We start from the raw sequence: 15,970 nt of genomic DNA, 5'->3' as shown, positions 1-15,970 counted from the left end.
TTTTAGAAGATGATCCCTAGTAGGGATCAATCTGTGTGTCTGCACCGACGTGAGCCTGAGGCGTGAACAGATGTGTAACCTTGTTCTCCTTGTTCATTTACTGGTTCACACTTGCTGGGTGTGTGTCCATCACAAGTGAACGACCCATGGTCCCTGTGTCAGAGGTGTGTCTGGTCAGGGAGGGAGACCTCTGTACAGTGAACTTAGACCGGGCAGCCCTTCCCACTGGGCCTGAGTCAGCACGAGGAGCCCAGATGGGGGCGGCAGGAGGTGTCCCTGAGGAGGTGGCACTAAGCTGGGCATTGGAAGAGGCATGTTTACCAGGCAGACAAGGGAGGTGGCTTCCCAGGAAGGGACCATGTGAATAAAGGTACAAAGGTGGAACCCAAGTGGCCTATCCAGGATCCATAGGTGTGTTGTTAGGGCTGGAGCCTGGGCTATAGGACAGACTGGCCAGAGTGAGGCTGGGACCAGGCGGGGCCTGGCCGGTCACAGGAGGAGCCCAGAGCCTCGCCAGGGTGGTAGTGCTGGCACCGAGGGGACGGCCACCTCTGTCTACCTCACCCTGCACCCCGCTCAGGGAGGACACTCGTTTACCATGTGGAGTGCATGGATACAGATGGCACCCGAATTGCCATCCACCATGTGGGATTCAGAGGGGACTTGACCGTGGAAGGGCCTGGAAGCCAAGCAAGCATAGGCCTTTATCGTCTGCTTCAGACTCAGGGCAGCAAAAGAAGGAGGTGGTGAAGGTTTAGGAGCAGGAAGATGGGCCAGGATGGTGGTATTTAAGGTGGTGTGTGCTGGCGAAATCTGGGAGCCCGTTGGGAGGCTGCGACGTGGTCCAGGGTGAGGGCACCGTAGCACCTGTTTGCAGTTTTACCAAGAGCGGGGATGTGGGGTTTCTTTGGAGATCTGCTTGTTGCGTTTGGGGAAGCCCGCCATGTGTAACCACGTGTTCTCCATCTTTCCCGCTACAGATATCAATGAGTGTATAAGTATCAGTCCTGCGTGCCCTGTCGGGCACACATGCATCAATACGGAGGGCTCCTATACGTGCCAGAAGAACGTGCCCAACTGTGGCCGTGGCTACCACCTCAACCAGGAGGGAAACCGCTGTGTTGGTTGGTATTAAAAAAGAAAACCAATCTGAAAGGCATTTTTTTGTCTGCTCCCAGCACAACCCTTTCGTCTCTGGAAGGAGAGAGTAGATTCCCAAAGTGAAGCCATTTCCGCCTGTCCATCCCGTTGCTTCTCCAAGCATAGGCCTTTATCGTCTGCTGCCTGGACTATTGCAGCAGACTACCAACCCACCCGCTGCCTCCAGCTCTGTCCCCTTCACTCTGTCTGGTCCTGAGCCAAGAGCGCTCTGGCCCCTCCACGCTCACAGCCCCCATTGCTGACAAACAGATGCCTATGCTTACAATTCAGTCATCCTGAGCTGGTCCCAACCTCACAAACCTTATAATCCAGATGAAATAGGTCTTGCTGTGCCCTATGCAAGCCCTGCCCTTTCCTCTCTGTGGGCTTTTTGCTCTTCCACTACTCCCTCCGCCCACCTGCTCCTCCATTCCCTTGGCTCCAGGGCAAAGGCTTTTTTGCACCCAGGCTGCCCAGATCCCTGCCAGCTAGAGGGATCTTCTTCCCTGTTACTCCCAGGGCACTTCCTCAGCGTCTCCCCTCATCACTGGTCATTTCCTGCCTTAACTAAAGTCACTGCTGGCTGGCCAGAGTGGGAGTGCCCCAAGGGTAGGTGGGTGGCCAAGTCAATTGCCTCTCCAGCATGTGCCCAACACATAGTAGGTGCTCCGTGAAATCGTGTTAAAGAATAAATGGTGCTGCTTTGTCAGTGTACGTTTTAGTTTGCTCCCCCCTTTCTTTCCATTCTGATCTAGGGGAAACGCACACATACTAAAGGTTTTTCCACGTGTCTTTCTCTTTTGCAAGATGTGGATGAGTGTTCGTCATCCGCCGAGCCCTGTGGGCCGGGGCACCTCTGTGTGAACTCCCCTGGAAGTTTCCGCTGTGAATGCAAGACTGGTTACCATTTCGACGGCATCAGCAAGACGTGTGTGGGTACGTGGGTATCTGCCCAGGCCTTGGGGCACCCGGCCAAGTGGCACCAAAGAGAACCAGCCTGTTACAATCCCAGAGAAAGAGTCCGAGTCAGCAGACCCCATCCCAGTTCCAGCTCTTGCTGCTACCTCCCAGGCAGGAGCCAGTTTCCCCACTGTACAGCAGGTGCTGTGTTTGACCTAAGACCCCCAAATGTTGACGAGGCTCCAGCCCACTCTACAAATGCCCCAAGGATTAGGGATTTCCCAGGGCAGTCGTACAGGGCAGTGAGAACCAGAGACAGCATGGTGGCCTGAGCACCAGGAGTGGAGACAGGCCTTGCTGGCTGGCGCCTGCCATCCCCAAACCAGGATGTTCAGGGTAGGCTGGGACCTGCCCCACGCACCCCCAGGGCCCCTTGGTCAGATCCCATGGACCCTCCCTTGGGGCTCTGGGGTGGAGCATTAGACGTGCCGTCGTGGAAGGGACATGAAGCTGGCCCAGTGTGGCCCCAACTCCCCCACTGACTTGCCCTGTTTTGGAGACAAGTCACTTTGCCTCTGAGAAATGAGGATGAAACCATGGAGGGGGAGGCGGAGTGTGGCACTGCCAGGGGAGGACGCTGTCCCTGAGCTGTCTGCCTGCTCTGTTTTAGACGTCAACGAGTGTCGGCGTTACCCCGGGCGCCTGTGTGGCCACAAGTGCGAGAACACGCCGGGCTCCTACTACTGCAGCTGCACTGCGGGCTTCCGGCTCTCGGCGGACGGCCGGTCGTGTGAAGGTGCGGGGCCGGGGCCGGGCAGCCCATCTGGGCCTGACACACATTCATATTAAATGACATGTTTGCAGTGGGAAATGCCTACAAAAGGTTGCTTGTCAGAGCTGACTGCTCCCCCGATTTCTCCTGGGCCCTGGAGGGGCTGCTGACACCTGCCCTCCAAGGCCACGCATGTGGCGTTAACAAGCTGGCAGAGATATGGCTGAGATTGCAGGACCTAGAGGCCTCAGACCCACCACTTATTCACGTGACCTTAGGGAGTGGCCGACCTCACCTGCCTCAGTGGCCTCATGGGGGAAATGGGGTTGATATGTCAAAGAGAAACAAAAGCTGGACACTTGTTTACAGGTAAGACAGATTTTATTTACAGCGCTGCAGTGGGGGAGGGAGACCTCACTGTAAGTTAGTCTCAACTCCACCAAAACAAAAGGGGCTTTTGAAATGCTGGGTCACGCTCAGGAAAAGCACTGACGGTACTAAGGGAAGAGGGCCATGTGACTAAGCCAGCTGTTCCTGCTAATTGTCTCCTTCCCTCTGGCAGAGACTGGGAGGCAGGGGCCGTCCCTTCTTGATGATGACATTTCAAAGGCACGCTTCCCAGTCCTTGAGGTAGATGGTCCTGGGTTGTAGAAGGTACATTTCAAAGGGACAGGGAAAGGATTCACATTTGCAAGTTTTCTAAAGGAAATGTTTCTAAGAGAAAGGGAAGTGAGGGCCTGTAGTCAGATGTTAGCTGGAACACACAGGAAATTCCTTTGGCAGCTGTGAGCCGTCTCAGGCAGGCATTTAAAGGGGGCTGGGGTCGTCATCCTAGGGACACAGTCTCAGGCCAATAGAAGCCGTGCTGAAGTCTGCTCAGGTCCCTTAGTGTAGTGTGCAGGGTGGGGGTTGGACACAGTCATTGGTGCCGAGAGTCTTGAGTTCTAAGACAACACTGACCTGTGATGGGACAGACCAAGATGTCGTGAGCAGTGTATTTAGCACAGGGTTTGGCTCAGCAGATATCACATCTTCTACGGGGATCAGGTTCTGAAGTCAGCTGAAGTTGAGAACTTTGACAGCCGTTGGGGATCCCCCACATTGCCCCTCAAGCCCTGCTGCGTGCAATACAATGCCCAGGGCAGAGCTGGTGGAGTCAGACTGAAGACATGGCAGGCCTTAAAATTCCGGATTAAGAAGGATGTGATCACATAAGGCCGATCTGCCAGAATGTGCCCCAGTGGACATAATTCTCTACCTGGAGGATGGACAGTATAACAAGCTCCTGGGTCCTAGGTGTCCCCTGAAATTCTGGAATGGTCCCCAAGAACCATATGTATATTGGCAAGGAGCAAGATTCATGTGTGGGGGCCCTCGGGCCTGGGTGCACATTCCAGCTCTGCTATTTTTATGACCTTGAAGAAGTAACTCAGTGTTTCTAGGACTCAGTGTCCTCATCTGTAAAATGGGGGTGTTAGGACCCACCTTGTAGAGGGTCATCACGATGAGACAAGATGAAGCAGGTGAAGGCTTATCACATGCCCGGTGTGAGACGGAGTGCTGGCAATATGGAGATGGCTGGTATCATTGCTGTTGTCAGTCATGGCTTATGCTGTCCCTGGTCACCTCTAAATGACTGAAAAGTAGACATTCGTATCTACGTTAGTGAGCAATGTTGTGGATACAAAACCCGAGCCTGGCCAGCCTTGCCATATTAGCCCACTAACCATTTATAAAGAACCCCTCCCCATCAAGGTGTGTGGCAAGAACATGGTTGCTGCCTTCAGGGAGTGTCACTGGGAGGTGACGAGGAACCACACTGGGTAGAGGCGAGCAGGTGAACAGGTGCAGCCAGACTGGCCGTGTGGGGGCTGCAAGGATGACACGTAGGGTGAGAGGCTATTGGATGTGCTTAGCTGCTCACCCCTCCTGCCCTGCTAAGAATTAGCAGTAAAAACTGCTAAGAGAAAGAGACTTGTAGGCCAGAGGTTGGCAAACTTTTTTTTTTTTTTTTTAAGAGCCACATAGTAAATATTTTAGGCCTCGTCAGCCACAGTCTCTTGCAACCACTCAACTCTGCCATTGTAAGGCAAAAGCAGCTATAGACTGAGGTAAATGAATGAGCATGGCTGTGTGCCAATAAAACTTTATTTACAAAAACAAGTAGAGGGCCGGATATGTGCCCATCGCTGCTGTCACCAAAGGGAATAGATGACAGGAGCCCAGAGTTGCTGAGTGGCCTAGTGGAGTTCTGAGCATTGGAGGATTAGGTATTGGCATATTAACTGGGTCATGCAGGGCCACCCTCATCTGCAGAGGACGTCGTCTGGGAGGTAAAGTGGGGAGGACATGATCAGATTTCCATTTGAGAACTAGAACTGACTCTGGGACCTGGTGGTGGTGGTGGCTGGGTTGGAAGGAGCTGAGGCTGGAGGCCGTTACTGTCATCCTATGGGAGATGGTGCAGCGTGAAGCAGGCAGTGGTGGGGATGGAGAGATTCTAGGTCCATCAGTCATGGGGGGCCGGCGGGAGAGCCTCTCTCCCTGGGGGAGACCCCCCTGGGTCCCCAGCCCCGCACTCCGGCACCTCCGCCTCTCTGTGTGCGTAACTTGAGGGAGGTGCTATGTTCACTGTCACGCCACAGATGTGGGGCTCGGCTCTGAGTAGTGACCCCCAGGGACCCTCTCTTTCAGACGTAAATGAGTGCGACAGCAGCCCCTGTAGCCAGGAGTGTGCCAACGTCTACGGCTCCTACCAGTGTTACTGCCGCCGAGGATACCAGCTCAGCGACGTGGATGGGGTCACTTGCGAAGGTGAGGACGCCCACTTGCGGGAGAGCACCCTCCACCCCCTCCTACTTAGCGCCCTTTCAGACTGGCGGGTGGTTTGTTTTTTCCCCCTAATTGAGATTTATTAGAGTGTACTTTACCCACCATTGATAGTGAGGTTTGGAAAGGAGCAAAGCCACTCACCAGATGTTTGTTTAATAAACACGTAACAGTGGTGATTGCCATGTGTGCAGGGACCCTGAGCGGGGCTTGGCGGTGGCGTGTGACTCAGGGGTGAGGGGGCACCACCCACGTCCCTGACTCGCAGCTCGGCCTCTGACCTTTTGGAAGCCCCTCGCCCAGCCTGGGCCCTCCTCCCCTGTAACACGGGTTCACCCCAGGGTCACCAGGTTGTCAGGGGATGAAACTGGTGACGACTCAGGGCTTCCTACAGTGCCTGGCACAGCAAGGTGCTCAAAGGGCAATTGTGAAGATTATTACAATTTGCACGAAAGGGGTATTTTTTATTAGCTCAATTATAATAAGCATTAGGATGGGCTTGCACCTGTCCTGCGTGTCATTCTGAAGCCCTTGGGTACCTGTCCTGGGTCTCATTCTGAAGCCCTTGGCCTATCCCCTCTGCTCAGCCCCCATTCTGCCTCCTGCCCCCACATATGCACACTTCACACCATGAACTTGCTGTGTGGCCCTAGGCTAGGTCCTACCCTCTCTGGGCCTGTTTCCCCTTCTGACGTGATAGTCTCTGAGGCTGCCCCAGCCCCAGCACTTGGAGGCCTCCTGTGTCCAGCTGGCCCTGGGAGGCTACCCTCCCAGGCCCCAGCCTGTCCCACTGGGGTGACGTGGCCTGGCCAGGGTCTACACAGGATGCTGAGGGTGGGATTTGCCATCGCAGACATCGACGAGTGTGCCCTGCCCACCGGGGGCCACATCTGCTCCTACCGCTGTGTCAACATCCCTGGAAGCTTCCAGTGCAGCTGCCCCCCAACCGGATACAGGCTGGCCCCCAATGGCCGCAACTGCCAAGGTGAGTGGTGGAACTCCCCAGGTCACACAGGCTGTACTTGGGGCTCTGCAGTGTCGGGGGGCTGAGGCCAGGCAGTCCCCAGCTGGGAGGATGTGCTTTCCTGACTCAGGGGCCACATCACAGGTGGGGTGCATTTGGGAAGGGTGAGGGAGGCCTCTGTATCTGAGATGTGGGGGTTCCACGTACACCCTGGTCTTTCACACCTGTCCCCACCACCAGCAAACCTGTCTTCAGGGGTTCTGAGCCCTCCTTCCCTGCCCTCGGCATCCCCGAGGGGCCTGGAACAGCCCTTAGGAAGATGCCTACCAGGGAGGAAATGCGAAGTCGGCGCCCTGAAGACCCCACTCCACAGCAGTGCCGTTTGTTCAGTCTTTCGTTGTCTTTCAACAAACCCTTGCTGTGGGCCAGACCCTGCTGGGCGTTAAGGGCAGTGAGCAGATGGCGGAGGCCTCTGTGCCAAGGTGCCCAGGCCAGAGGAGGGTTGTGTGACAACCCGGGGTCTCTGTATCTATGGACACTATGGCTGTGAGGGTTCCACTGGCACTGGGGGGTGGGGCCAGCTCCAGCATGGGCTAAATTAGGGGGACCACTCGGCTCCCATATCTAAGAACACTCTAGGGGTCATCCTGCGACCTATAACCGTCCTTTGGGTAACAGAGGGGGTGCTGACTAGATATTTGTGAATGAACGATTCTGGAATGGAAACTTTGCCTCACCTCGGGGAACAGGCCCAGAAGCTGAATCTAGTGGGGTCTGCCCAGCCCCTTCCTCATGAACCCCTCATGGGGCTGGTGACCCAGAGGCTTGAGGACCCGGGTTCTGCAGATGTCATTTCTGGTCATGAAGAAGGTGACTTTGATCCAAGGCAGCAGCTGTGGCGTTTCCTGGGAGGGGCCCACTCAGCTGGCCCCTTGCTCTGGAGCTCTGGGTGGAAGTCGCTCTATTTTCGCATTTCTGATGGAGCAGATGACTTTCTGGCCTGGCCTGGCTCCCTCACCACAGCCTGGGGGCCTGCCAGACACAGCAAAAACACATTCCTGAGCCTGGGCTTTGAGATTCGCAGTGTTGTTTTTGCCACCAAGGTCAGGCATTTGGCACCTCTTAACAGATATCTCATGGGGGACGGCTCCCCATGTCCAGGGCTCAGCCCAGACATCACCGGCCTCGGACACAGGGCACGACGTAGAATCCCATTAAGCCTCAGTTTGCTCATCTGTAACATGGGCTTATAGCTTCTGCTCCTTCCTTGTTAGCGTGTTACGAGTCACACGTGACGTGAGCCGTGGAGAGGTGCTGGCTGATTAGAGCACAGGTCCTTGTGCCAGCCTGCCTGGGTTCAAAACTCAGCTCCACCTCTTACAAAATGTGTGGCCTTTGGCATGTCACTGAACCTCCGAGCTGCTCCCTAAAATGAGGATAATACAGTACTTGCCTCACTGCATTATTAGGAGAATGGAGAGAATTCTGCAAAGCACTTCCAGGCCCATCCGAATGTTGGCTGTTGTAATTGTTATGCCCATTCCAGGGATTGTGAATAATAAGTGAAAACTCTATAAATATAAACGTCCTATAAATAAAAGAGCTGGCACAGGACACTGCTCCAGAGAGCAGCCAACAGAGGGCAAGGATGGCAAGATCCTGGTGGAGGCCTGAGCAACCCTGTTTGTGGGTGGGGGCTACTTGGGTGGCCTCGGCCTTCACCGTGCTGCCTTGGGGGCGGGTCTCTCACAGACATTGATGAGTGTGTGACCGGCATCCACAACTGCTCCATCAACGAGACCTGCTTCAACATCCAGGGCGGCTTCCGCTGCCTGGCCTTTGATTGCCCGGAGAACTACCGCCGCTCTGCAGACACGTAAGTCCTTCGGCCTGCGGTTGTCTGTCTGTGTCGGCCTTCCTGGGGTTCTGGCTCCCAGCCTGGGCAGGTGGTTAATGAGCTGTGCCCTCCCGTGGGGGTCTGAGGCAACTTGAGGACCCCTGGTTCTCAGACCCCTAAATGCCAGCAAGGGTGGTCTCAGAAACCAAGGTAGTGACTTCAAATGAGCTGAAAGTCGGCGGGCTGCTCTCAGATCAGCCTGTGTGTGGAACCCGGCAGAAACCTCAGCCCTCTCATTACCCAGGGTGAACCTTGCACAGGGGACAGCTCTCTGGGCCTCAGTTTCCTTAGCTGTGAGACACAGATGTCAGACGTGCTGACTTGTGGCAGTAGCCATGACTCCAGGTGGGCCGACGTGACTTGTTGGGACATCAGGACTAGGTGACCCCACCTGAAAGCCAGATTCTGTGCAACCCAGTGAGTTTGTGGGAATAGCACGGAAGACTCCGCGTCCTCAGTTTGAAGCTGTGTGTCCACACGTCATTGGAAGCTCATTCACTCCTAGGCCACCGGGATGTCTACTGGGGTGTGGAGGAGCCCCTCCCTCAGGGAGTAGTGAGGACCCTCTGGACTCACCACACACCATCTCACCTTAGTTTTATTTGGAAACTCATTCAGTGCCACCGTCAGTCATTTCAGGAAAAGCTTCATGGTGGGAGCCCATCTCGGGAGTGTGGACACCTGACCCCTCCCCGCTCTAGCCCCTGGAAATGCTCAAGCCAGCACACAGCCAGGCAGACTGTGTGGCTTGGCCTCTTGACCCTGGGCCTGCTCTTCCTGCCAGACAGTCAGTGACTTGGATGGTACACCAGGCCCCAGGGTCCAGTTGCTCAGCCTGAAAGCCCTGGCTCCAGGTTCTGGCCCAGCCTCCAGCTTTGCGAAACCTGGTGCAGGAGATGCTCAGACAGCCCCAGTTTCCCAGCCACCCTTGTTCCCTCAGCCTCAGGTGCTCATCCACCAGCCTCGTCACCCTCCCCAGGCCAGCTCTGTTCCCCCAGCATGTGTCTTGTCTGCTTAAAAAAACAGTACTTTGCTTCTTTCCTGAGCCCCGGCTAGGGAAAAGCCACTTGAGAACTGGGTTTGTGAGTGGACGGCATTCGAAAGAGCTTGTGGGTTATGCAGTGGCCCAGCGGGCAGTGAAGGCGCTCCTCTGAGCTGGTAACAAAGTTCCCTGTCCTCATTTTGAGGCTCTGCTGCCATTTGTCATTGTGAGGTCCCTCACTCCCAGAGCTTTGTCCGTGTCTGGGTTTGAGGATACTGGAAGAAGGGCTGTTTGCGGTCGACCCTCTAACTCACACACAGCTATGAAAGCAGAAGCAGGGCAGGCGGCCCTGTGTGGGGTCTTCACACCTGCTCAGCCCGAGGGTGGCATTGCTCATTGAGGTTGCTGCTGGAATCTGCAGACCACCTCGTCCCCGTCATGTTGGCATGCACTCTGGATGCCTTTGCCAACCCTCAGTGCTGGAGAAATTCACTTAACTCATATGCGGAATGTTCACTGTGGGCCTACTGTGTGCAGACACCTGGGCAGATAGTGGGCTTGCAAAGGCTGCCCACTAGGAGCATGTACAAAAGCCAGCCATGGCTACAGAGTACAGAGGTGCTGAGACCAAGGATGGCCCCCATGTGATTGGGGTGGGTGTAGGGGGTGCCTGGAGTAGGCGCTGCTTGAATGAAGGAGAAAGGAGGAACTGACTTAGGCAGAGACGGAGGGAGTGGGGGGCGGGACTGCAGCAGGGGTGTGGACACGTTAAATGGGAAGGAAGGAGTTCCCAGCAATGACGTGCGGTGTCCCCCAAGCAACAGCACAGTGGTCACTGAGGGGTCAATGCTCCGACTCCTGATCTGTCCCCATCCCATGGGGTCATCAGCCTGTCCCCCGGGGGTGATGAAGACGGGGCTCGTCATGCTTCATAAGTAAGGGCAGGAAGTGGGCACCTACCTGCAGTAAAGGCGAGGGGCAGCATGAAGCTCCAAAAGGCGCCTCCAGGCAGGATGGCTGCCGCATTAAGGCCTATTCCTGCTCGCTAGTGCCACCCAGTGGCCTGAGCAGAGGCTGGGTGGAGAATGGAGCTGGGACAGGAGTGCGCCCAGAGCTGAGGGTGCTGCCTGAGCAGGGCCAGGCAAGCCAAGTGCCACCCCACACCCCACCCCTGTTATGCCCCCATGACTGTTCTCACCTCATGGGGGTGCTGAAGTGCTAAGGCATTCAGAAAAGATCCTGCCTATGGAGTTAGGCTCGCTTGGGTTTGCCTCCCAGCTCAGTCCATTCCCGGTGCCTTGACCTTGACCTTGAGTTGGTCCTGTGAGTGTCTCAGAGCCTCCATGTCCGTAGCTCTACAGGGGGTGAGGATGCCACCCTCCCGGATTCCTACAGGGTAACCTGTGACTGTGAGACAGAGCCATTCCATAAAGTTTGTTCTGGGTTCCGCTTTGGTGGGGTGTGTGGGTGGGCACCCCAAGGCATATGTTACTGCCAGTACAATGGCTCTCCTGTTCCTTGGTGCCGTGACCTCGTGTCAGTCTCTTGGTCACCCAGGGGCCCTTTCTTCATCTGTAATACCTGCTTGGCAAGGCCTTAACGAGTGAGGATTGGCAGTAACAAGCTCTGGGTGCCCAACCAGTGCCAGCATTGGTGCTTAGAAAACGGTGGTGAGGAGGGTGATTATAAGCCATCCTGTGCTCCTCTCAGGGCACAGCCAGTCAGGACACAGAGGTCCGTAAGGGGAACTGCACCTCTTGCCCTGCTGTGTGCTGATTGGGACCGACTGAGTCCCTCGGCCCTCCGATGGGAACACGAGACATGGCTCCTGAAGAGCTCTGTGGTCATGGGGCCACCACTGCCACTCACAGGAATCTGTCTGGTTAAGTTTTCTGCTTTTTTGACCCCTGTTGGGGAATCATGGACCCGCCGGGAGCCCAGCATCATGTGTAGGAAGTGTGGACCAGGCCTGGAATCCCACATTGAGGGGCCATGGGGGGTTTTATCCTGGCTGTCCCCTCCCAGTCAGGGAAGTTACTCTGGGACCATGGGAGCACCGACAACTTAGTGTGAGCATAGTGCTAAGTCATCGGCAAGTCACATAAACCGACATGAGCAAGATGCAGGCCGGAGCTTCAGATGGGGAAGAGTCAGCCTTCTCAGCCCTGCTAATTCCTCAGCCTGGAATTTTCTATTTTACAGCCCATTTCCTTCCTCCTCAAATACCCTCTTAAAGAATTTATTATATGCCTTTTGGAAAATAATTTGTAAAATCTGAAAGAGCTCTCTTAGAAAGGACCCGGTGGTCAGTACTTCTGTGGTTCATATCCAACAAGACCGGCTTGTTCCAGGAGCCTTGACAGGCAAGATTCAAGATGGTTTCTTGCTCTCTCTTGCTCTCTCTGGGCTTTTAGCCTTCTCTGTCTCTCCACACAGTCTCCTTCTGGGCAGTGTCCGTGGTGGCTGAGGGGTGGGAACTGGGCCACAAGACACAGTGTTGGGCCTTGAGGACCAACAAGCTGTTAAGATTCTGACCACACAGTTCCCCCCTGCCCACAGGACAAATGTTCAAAATGTCCCAGAGCCTGGGATGGGACTGAAAACATTCTCTTTATCCCTCCAGCAGGGCCGACCCCTGAGACTCATGGTCTTGGAAGCCAGAGCGAGGCTGGGCAGCCTTGGTTGGCACAGCTCTCAGCCTGAGGGTGTAATGCAGGTGGACAGAGGGGGTTAGTCCTACTCTGGCCCGTGTCTGGGACTTGTCTCCAGAATGGGAAGAGCATGAAAGCCAGAGACGGCTGCAAGTATCCGACAACCTGCAGGTGGCCAGAGCGGCCATGTGTCTCAGAAGGAGGGACTGGGCCTTGACACCTTTTTTCCCTGGTATATGGTAGCTTTCAGGAATTACATTTTCACAGAATTTGGGGTGTTCTGATCAAATTTGCTGAACTGAAAATCGAGGCACATTTTTCTCTTGTGCTTGATGAGATGGAAACCAAAGCCTGGGTGCCAGGGGCCTGACCCTCCTCTGCTCTGTAATAGATGCGGTGACAGCAAGCCCTCCTCAGTCTAGATATACCGGCTAACAGAGACTTTTGTGCCATTCCCAGTCTGACCGTTTGCCAGATACAGTAATTCTATTTTCTGGGGTGTTTCAAGAAGTCTAGGGTAGAGCAGGATAGGACAAAAGTGGAAACTGATCAGGAAAATCAGGGCCATATTTATTTGTACACATTTACTAAACACGTAGTAGGAGTTGAGCCCATGAGGGGTACTGGAGGTAAAGCCAAAGAGCCACAGCCCTGCCCTTGGGAAGTGAGTGGTCTAGAAGGAACCAGGCAGAGAAATGCCTTGTGTGAGGAAGGGTGTGGGGGACTCTGTGGGGCCGGGGGTGTGGAGACCATCGAGCAGGAAGGAACGTCCGTCTCTCTTGTGTGCGATGGCGGCGGGAGCTATACCAGAACATCACACACACCTTACATTCCCTGCTTCCCACACATGCTGGGATAATGCTTCTATGTGACAAATCACAACCGTGTCCTTGGACAAAGGACTGGCCACACGAATGTGGGAAAGCTTAACTCACATAGAGAGACTCTAGCGCCACCTGCTGGCCAGACCCGCCAGGCCTTTCCTAAAGCGGCTCCGGCTCTGTGTGTGTGTGTGTGTGTGTGTGTGTGTGTGTGTGTGTGTGTGTGTGTGTGTGTGTGTGAAGTCATGGACTCACTGCGCTTCTGTCTTCCCATCAGTAGAATAAGGAGAACGATATGAGTCAGTGAAGTGAGCAGGTGGAAGGAGAAACTTGGATGGACCAGCATGATGCTGGACACCATTCCTCAGAGCCTCCCAGATCACCTGGAGCCCTCCCATTCGCCCTGACCTGGGTGTCGGGCCTTGGGCCACCCCTCAGCAGCACCCATGCCTGCCTTCTTCCTTACCTCTCCTCCCCGCGGCCTTTGGGCCCCTCCCACGCATGACTCCCTTCTTCAGTGTTCCTGACCCTCATGTGCCTTTAGTACCACAGAGCCCATCCCCAGGGTCGTTCTTTCTAAGAGCCCAGAATGGTACATGGTCAAGCAAATGAAAGGATTGCTATCAGTGCTGATAAAGAGCCTGGAAATAGGATGTAAAAAGAGACCACTCTCACAAATGCCAGTGTGAAATCAGTAACCCAACCGGAGGCATGCAAACTGAAAGGGAGACATGGTGCAACACTGGGAGAGTAGATGTGCCTGACTGGAGAATCCAAACACAGTCAAGATGGCGGAGCTTCCGTGCTCTGCCAGGTCCCACGGGGCTCTGCACCTTGACTTTCCTTCCTAAGGCAGCTGTCTTCATAGTGTGACGGGCCTAATGTTCAGGTGGCAGATGATAGTCCCTGTCCCCATCCTCTCACAGGAAGTTAGAACCTGTCTCCATCCTGTCACAGGAAGTTAGGAGCTATCACCGTCCTGTCACAGGAAGTTAGGATCTATAACAGGAAGTTAGAACCTGTCTCCATCTCCATCACAGAAAGCTAGAACCTATCACCATCCTGTCACAGGAAGTTAAAACCTATCCTCATCCTGTCACTGGAATTTAGGAGCTATCACCATCCTGTCACAGGAAATGACTATAACTGGAAATTAAAACCTGCTTCCAGCCTGTCGTAGGAAGTTAGAACCTATCTCCATTTCCATTCCAAGCTCTGGCTGGCCCTGAGGGCACAGACAGGAACCTGGGCCTGGAGCATAAGGCCTAGTGAGGGGGGATGGGGAATAGTCCTCATGACCCGAGCACAAATCTGGCTTCCTCTCTCTGCGACCTTGTTTCTGAGGCCATTGACTCTTTCAGCCTCAGTTTCCTCATCTGAAAAATGGCACTCATCCCACCCTCACAGTGCAGTTGCAGTGATCACACTAGAGAATGCATGATGACAAATAGCCAAGCACTTGATAAATGGCAGCAGCCATCACTGCTAGTAGCGGAGATGGTCACTTCTAGGGTCATCTCTACAACCCACCCAAGAGCCCTGTGTAGCCCTGACCGCTGATGGGCCAGGGGCCAGGAGCCTGGATGACACTCAGAGGGCAGGGTATGCCTGGTGAGTGTGGCCCGGGGAGGGGCTCTGCCAGTGAGAAGGGGACACACCTCACTCCGGGCGCAACCCTTGACCCCGGCCACCCAGTGCCCCCTGAGGGTGTTGGAAGAGGCTAGTGCCTGAGTCAGCGGCCCGGAGGTCCACGGCACCTCCCACAGGTGAGTGAGGGGTGCTCTTCCCATTGACTGAATTGGCCAGAGGGGCGGCGGGAGGCCCTGCACAGTGAGCCCGCGCTTCCCCTGTGCTCTGTTGTTCCTCCGCTTGCTGAATTTGCCCTAACCCTCTTCTTCTCTCTCTGTCCACTTTTCTTGCAGCCGCTGTGAGCGCTTGCCTTGCCATGAGAATCAGGAGTGCCACAAGCTGCCTCTGAGAATAACCTACTACCACCTCTCTTTCCCCACCAACATCCAAGTACCCGCGGTGGTTTTCCGCATGGGCCCCTCCAGTGCCGTCCCCGGGGACAGCATGCAGCTGGCCATCACCAGCGGCAATGAGGAGGGCTTTTTCAGCACCCGGAAGGTGAACCACCACAGTGGGGTGGTGGCCCTCACCAAGCCCGTCCCTGAGCCCAGGGACTTGCTCCTGACTATCAAGATGGACCTCTATCGCCACGGCACCGTCAGCTCCTTTGTGGCCAAGCTTTTCATCTTTGTATCTGCAGAGCTCTGAGCACTTGCTTTGGGCCGTGGGGGCTCCCTCTTGTTGCTTTCCTAACCCTCTTCGCCGGGATTTTAATAAAGTGTAGCAGGCGATCCCATACCACATGCCTCCTGTGCCTTGGTTTTCTTTGGCGTGGTTGGGAGTATCCGCTGCTTATCACCCTGGGGTGAGCTGCACTTGCCACTGCCTGGTGCCCTCAGGGGGTGACCGAGGGGTGTTTTCCATAATGGAGTATGTGCCTGGGAGTGTCTGTCAATAGAAGTCACTGTACATAACACCAGGGACTCCAGGCAAGGGGAGAACGAGGCCTGGGTCTACCATTTCAGATAAATTCTCTCTCCTCCATTTTATGTTGAGCCCAGAGGACAAGGTGATGTTTGAGAAGGGCTCTCTGAGATTAGTGAGCTCCAGCCCGTCTCATTTTACAAATGTGGAAACTGAGGCCCAGAGAAGGGGGAGGGCCTTGGCCAAGGTTACACGGCCTGTTTGTGGCAGAGCCGGGCTGCTGGTTCCAGCTTGGCTTCCTTGCTATATTGCTTGGAGCTGAGGATCTCACCGAGGCACAAAAGCTCTAACCAGAAAATCAAGCCTCCCTTTTCTGTTTGTCTTGACGAGAAGCCCAACCTTGTAGTGGAAAAACACTGAACACAATTGCAGCAGCTCTTGTCAAAGTGAGGTCTGTGCATCCTCTGAGGATGCTGGTCCCGTGCCGGGAGGTGGCAGAGGGACGGCACAGTGCGCTGCTC

The 15,970-nt window shown here is 55.0% G+C and overlaps 1 protein-coding gene across 1 annotated transcript in view; it reads left to right on the top strand.

Annotated features, from left to right (window-relative positions):
- The window catches only part of FBLN1 (fibulin 1), a 77,077-nt gene that overhangs the window by 32,984 nt on the left and 28,123 nt on the right, over positions 1-15,970 (top strand). Inside the window, exons 9-14 of the mRNA XM_019739265.3 lie at positions 981-1,124; positions 1,948-2,076; positions 2,711-2,836; positions 5,507-5,626; positions 6,495-6,626; positions 8,358-8,481. Of these exons, the coding sequence (XP_019594824.1) occupies positions 981-1,124; positions 1,948-2,076; positions 2,711-2,836; positions 5,507-5,626; positions 6,495-6,626; positions 8,358-8,481 (775 nt within the window). The remainder of the gene's footprint in view (positions 1-980; positions 1,125-1,947; positions 2,077-2,710; positions 2,837-5,506; positions 5,627-6,494; positions 6,627-8,357; positions 8,482-15,970) is intronic.

Source organism: Rhinolophus sinicus, chromosome 1 (assembly GCF_057876585.1).
Source record: "Rhinolophus sinicus isolate RSI-liver-muscle chromosome 1, RSI-T2T, whole genome shotgun sequence".
Classification (NCBI taxonomy): Eukaryota; Metazoa; Chordata; class Mammalia; order Chiroptera; family Rhinolophidae; genus Rhinolophus; species Rhinolophus sinicus.
The sequence above is the reverse complement of the archived record's forward strand: the minus strand, read 5'-3'. Positions and strand labels throughout refer to the sequence as shown.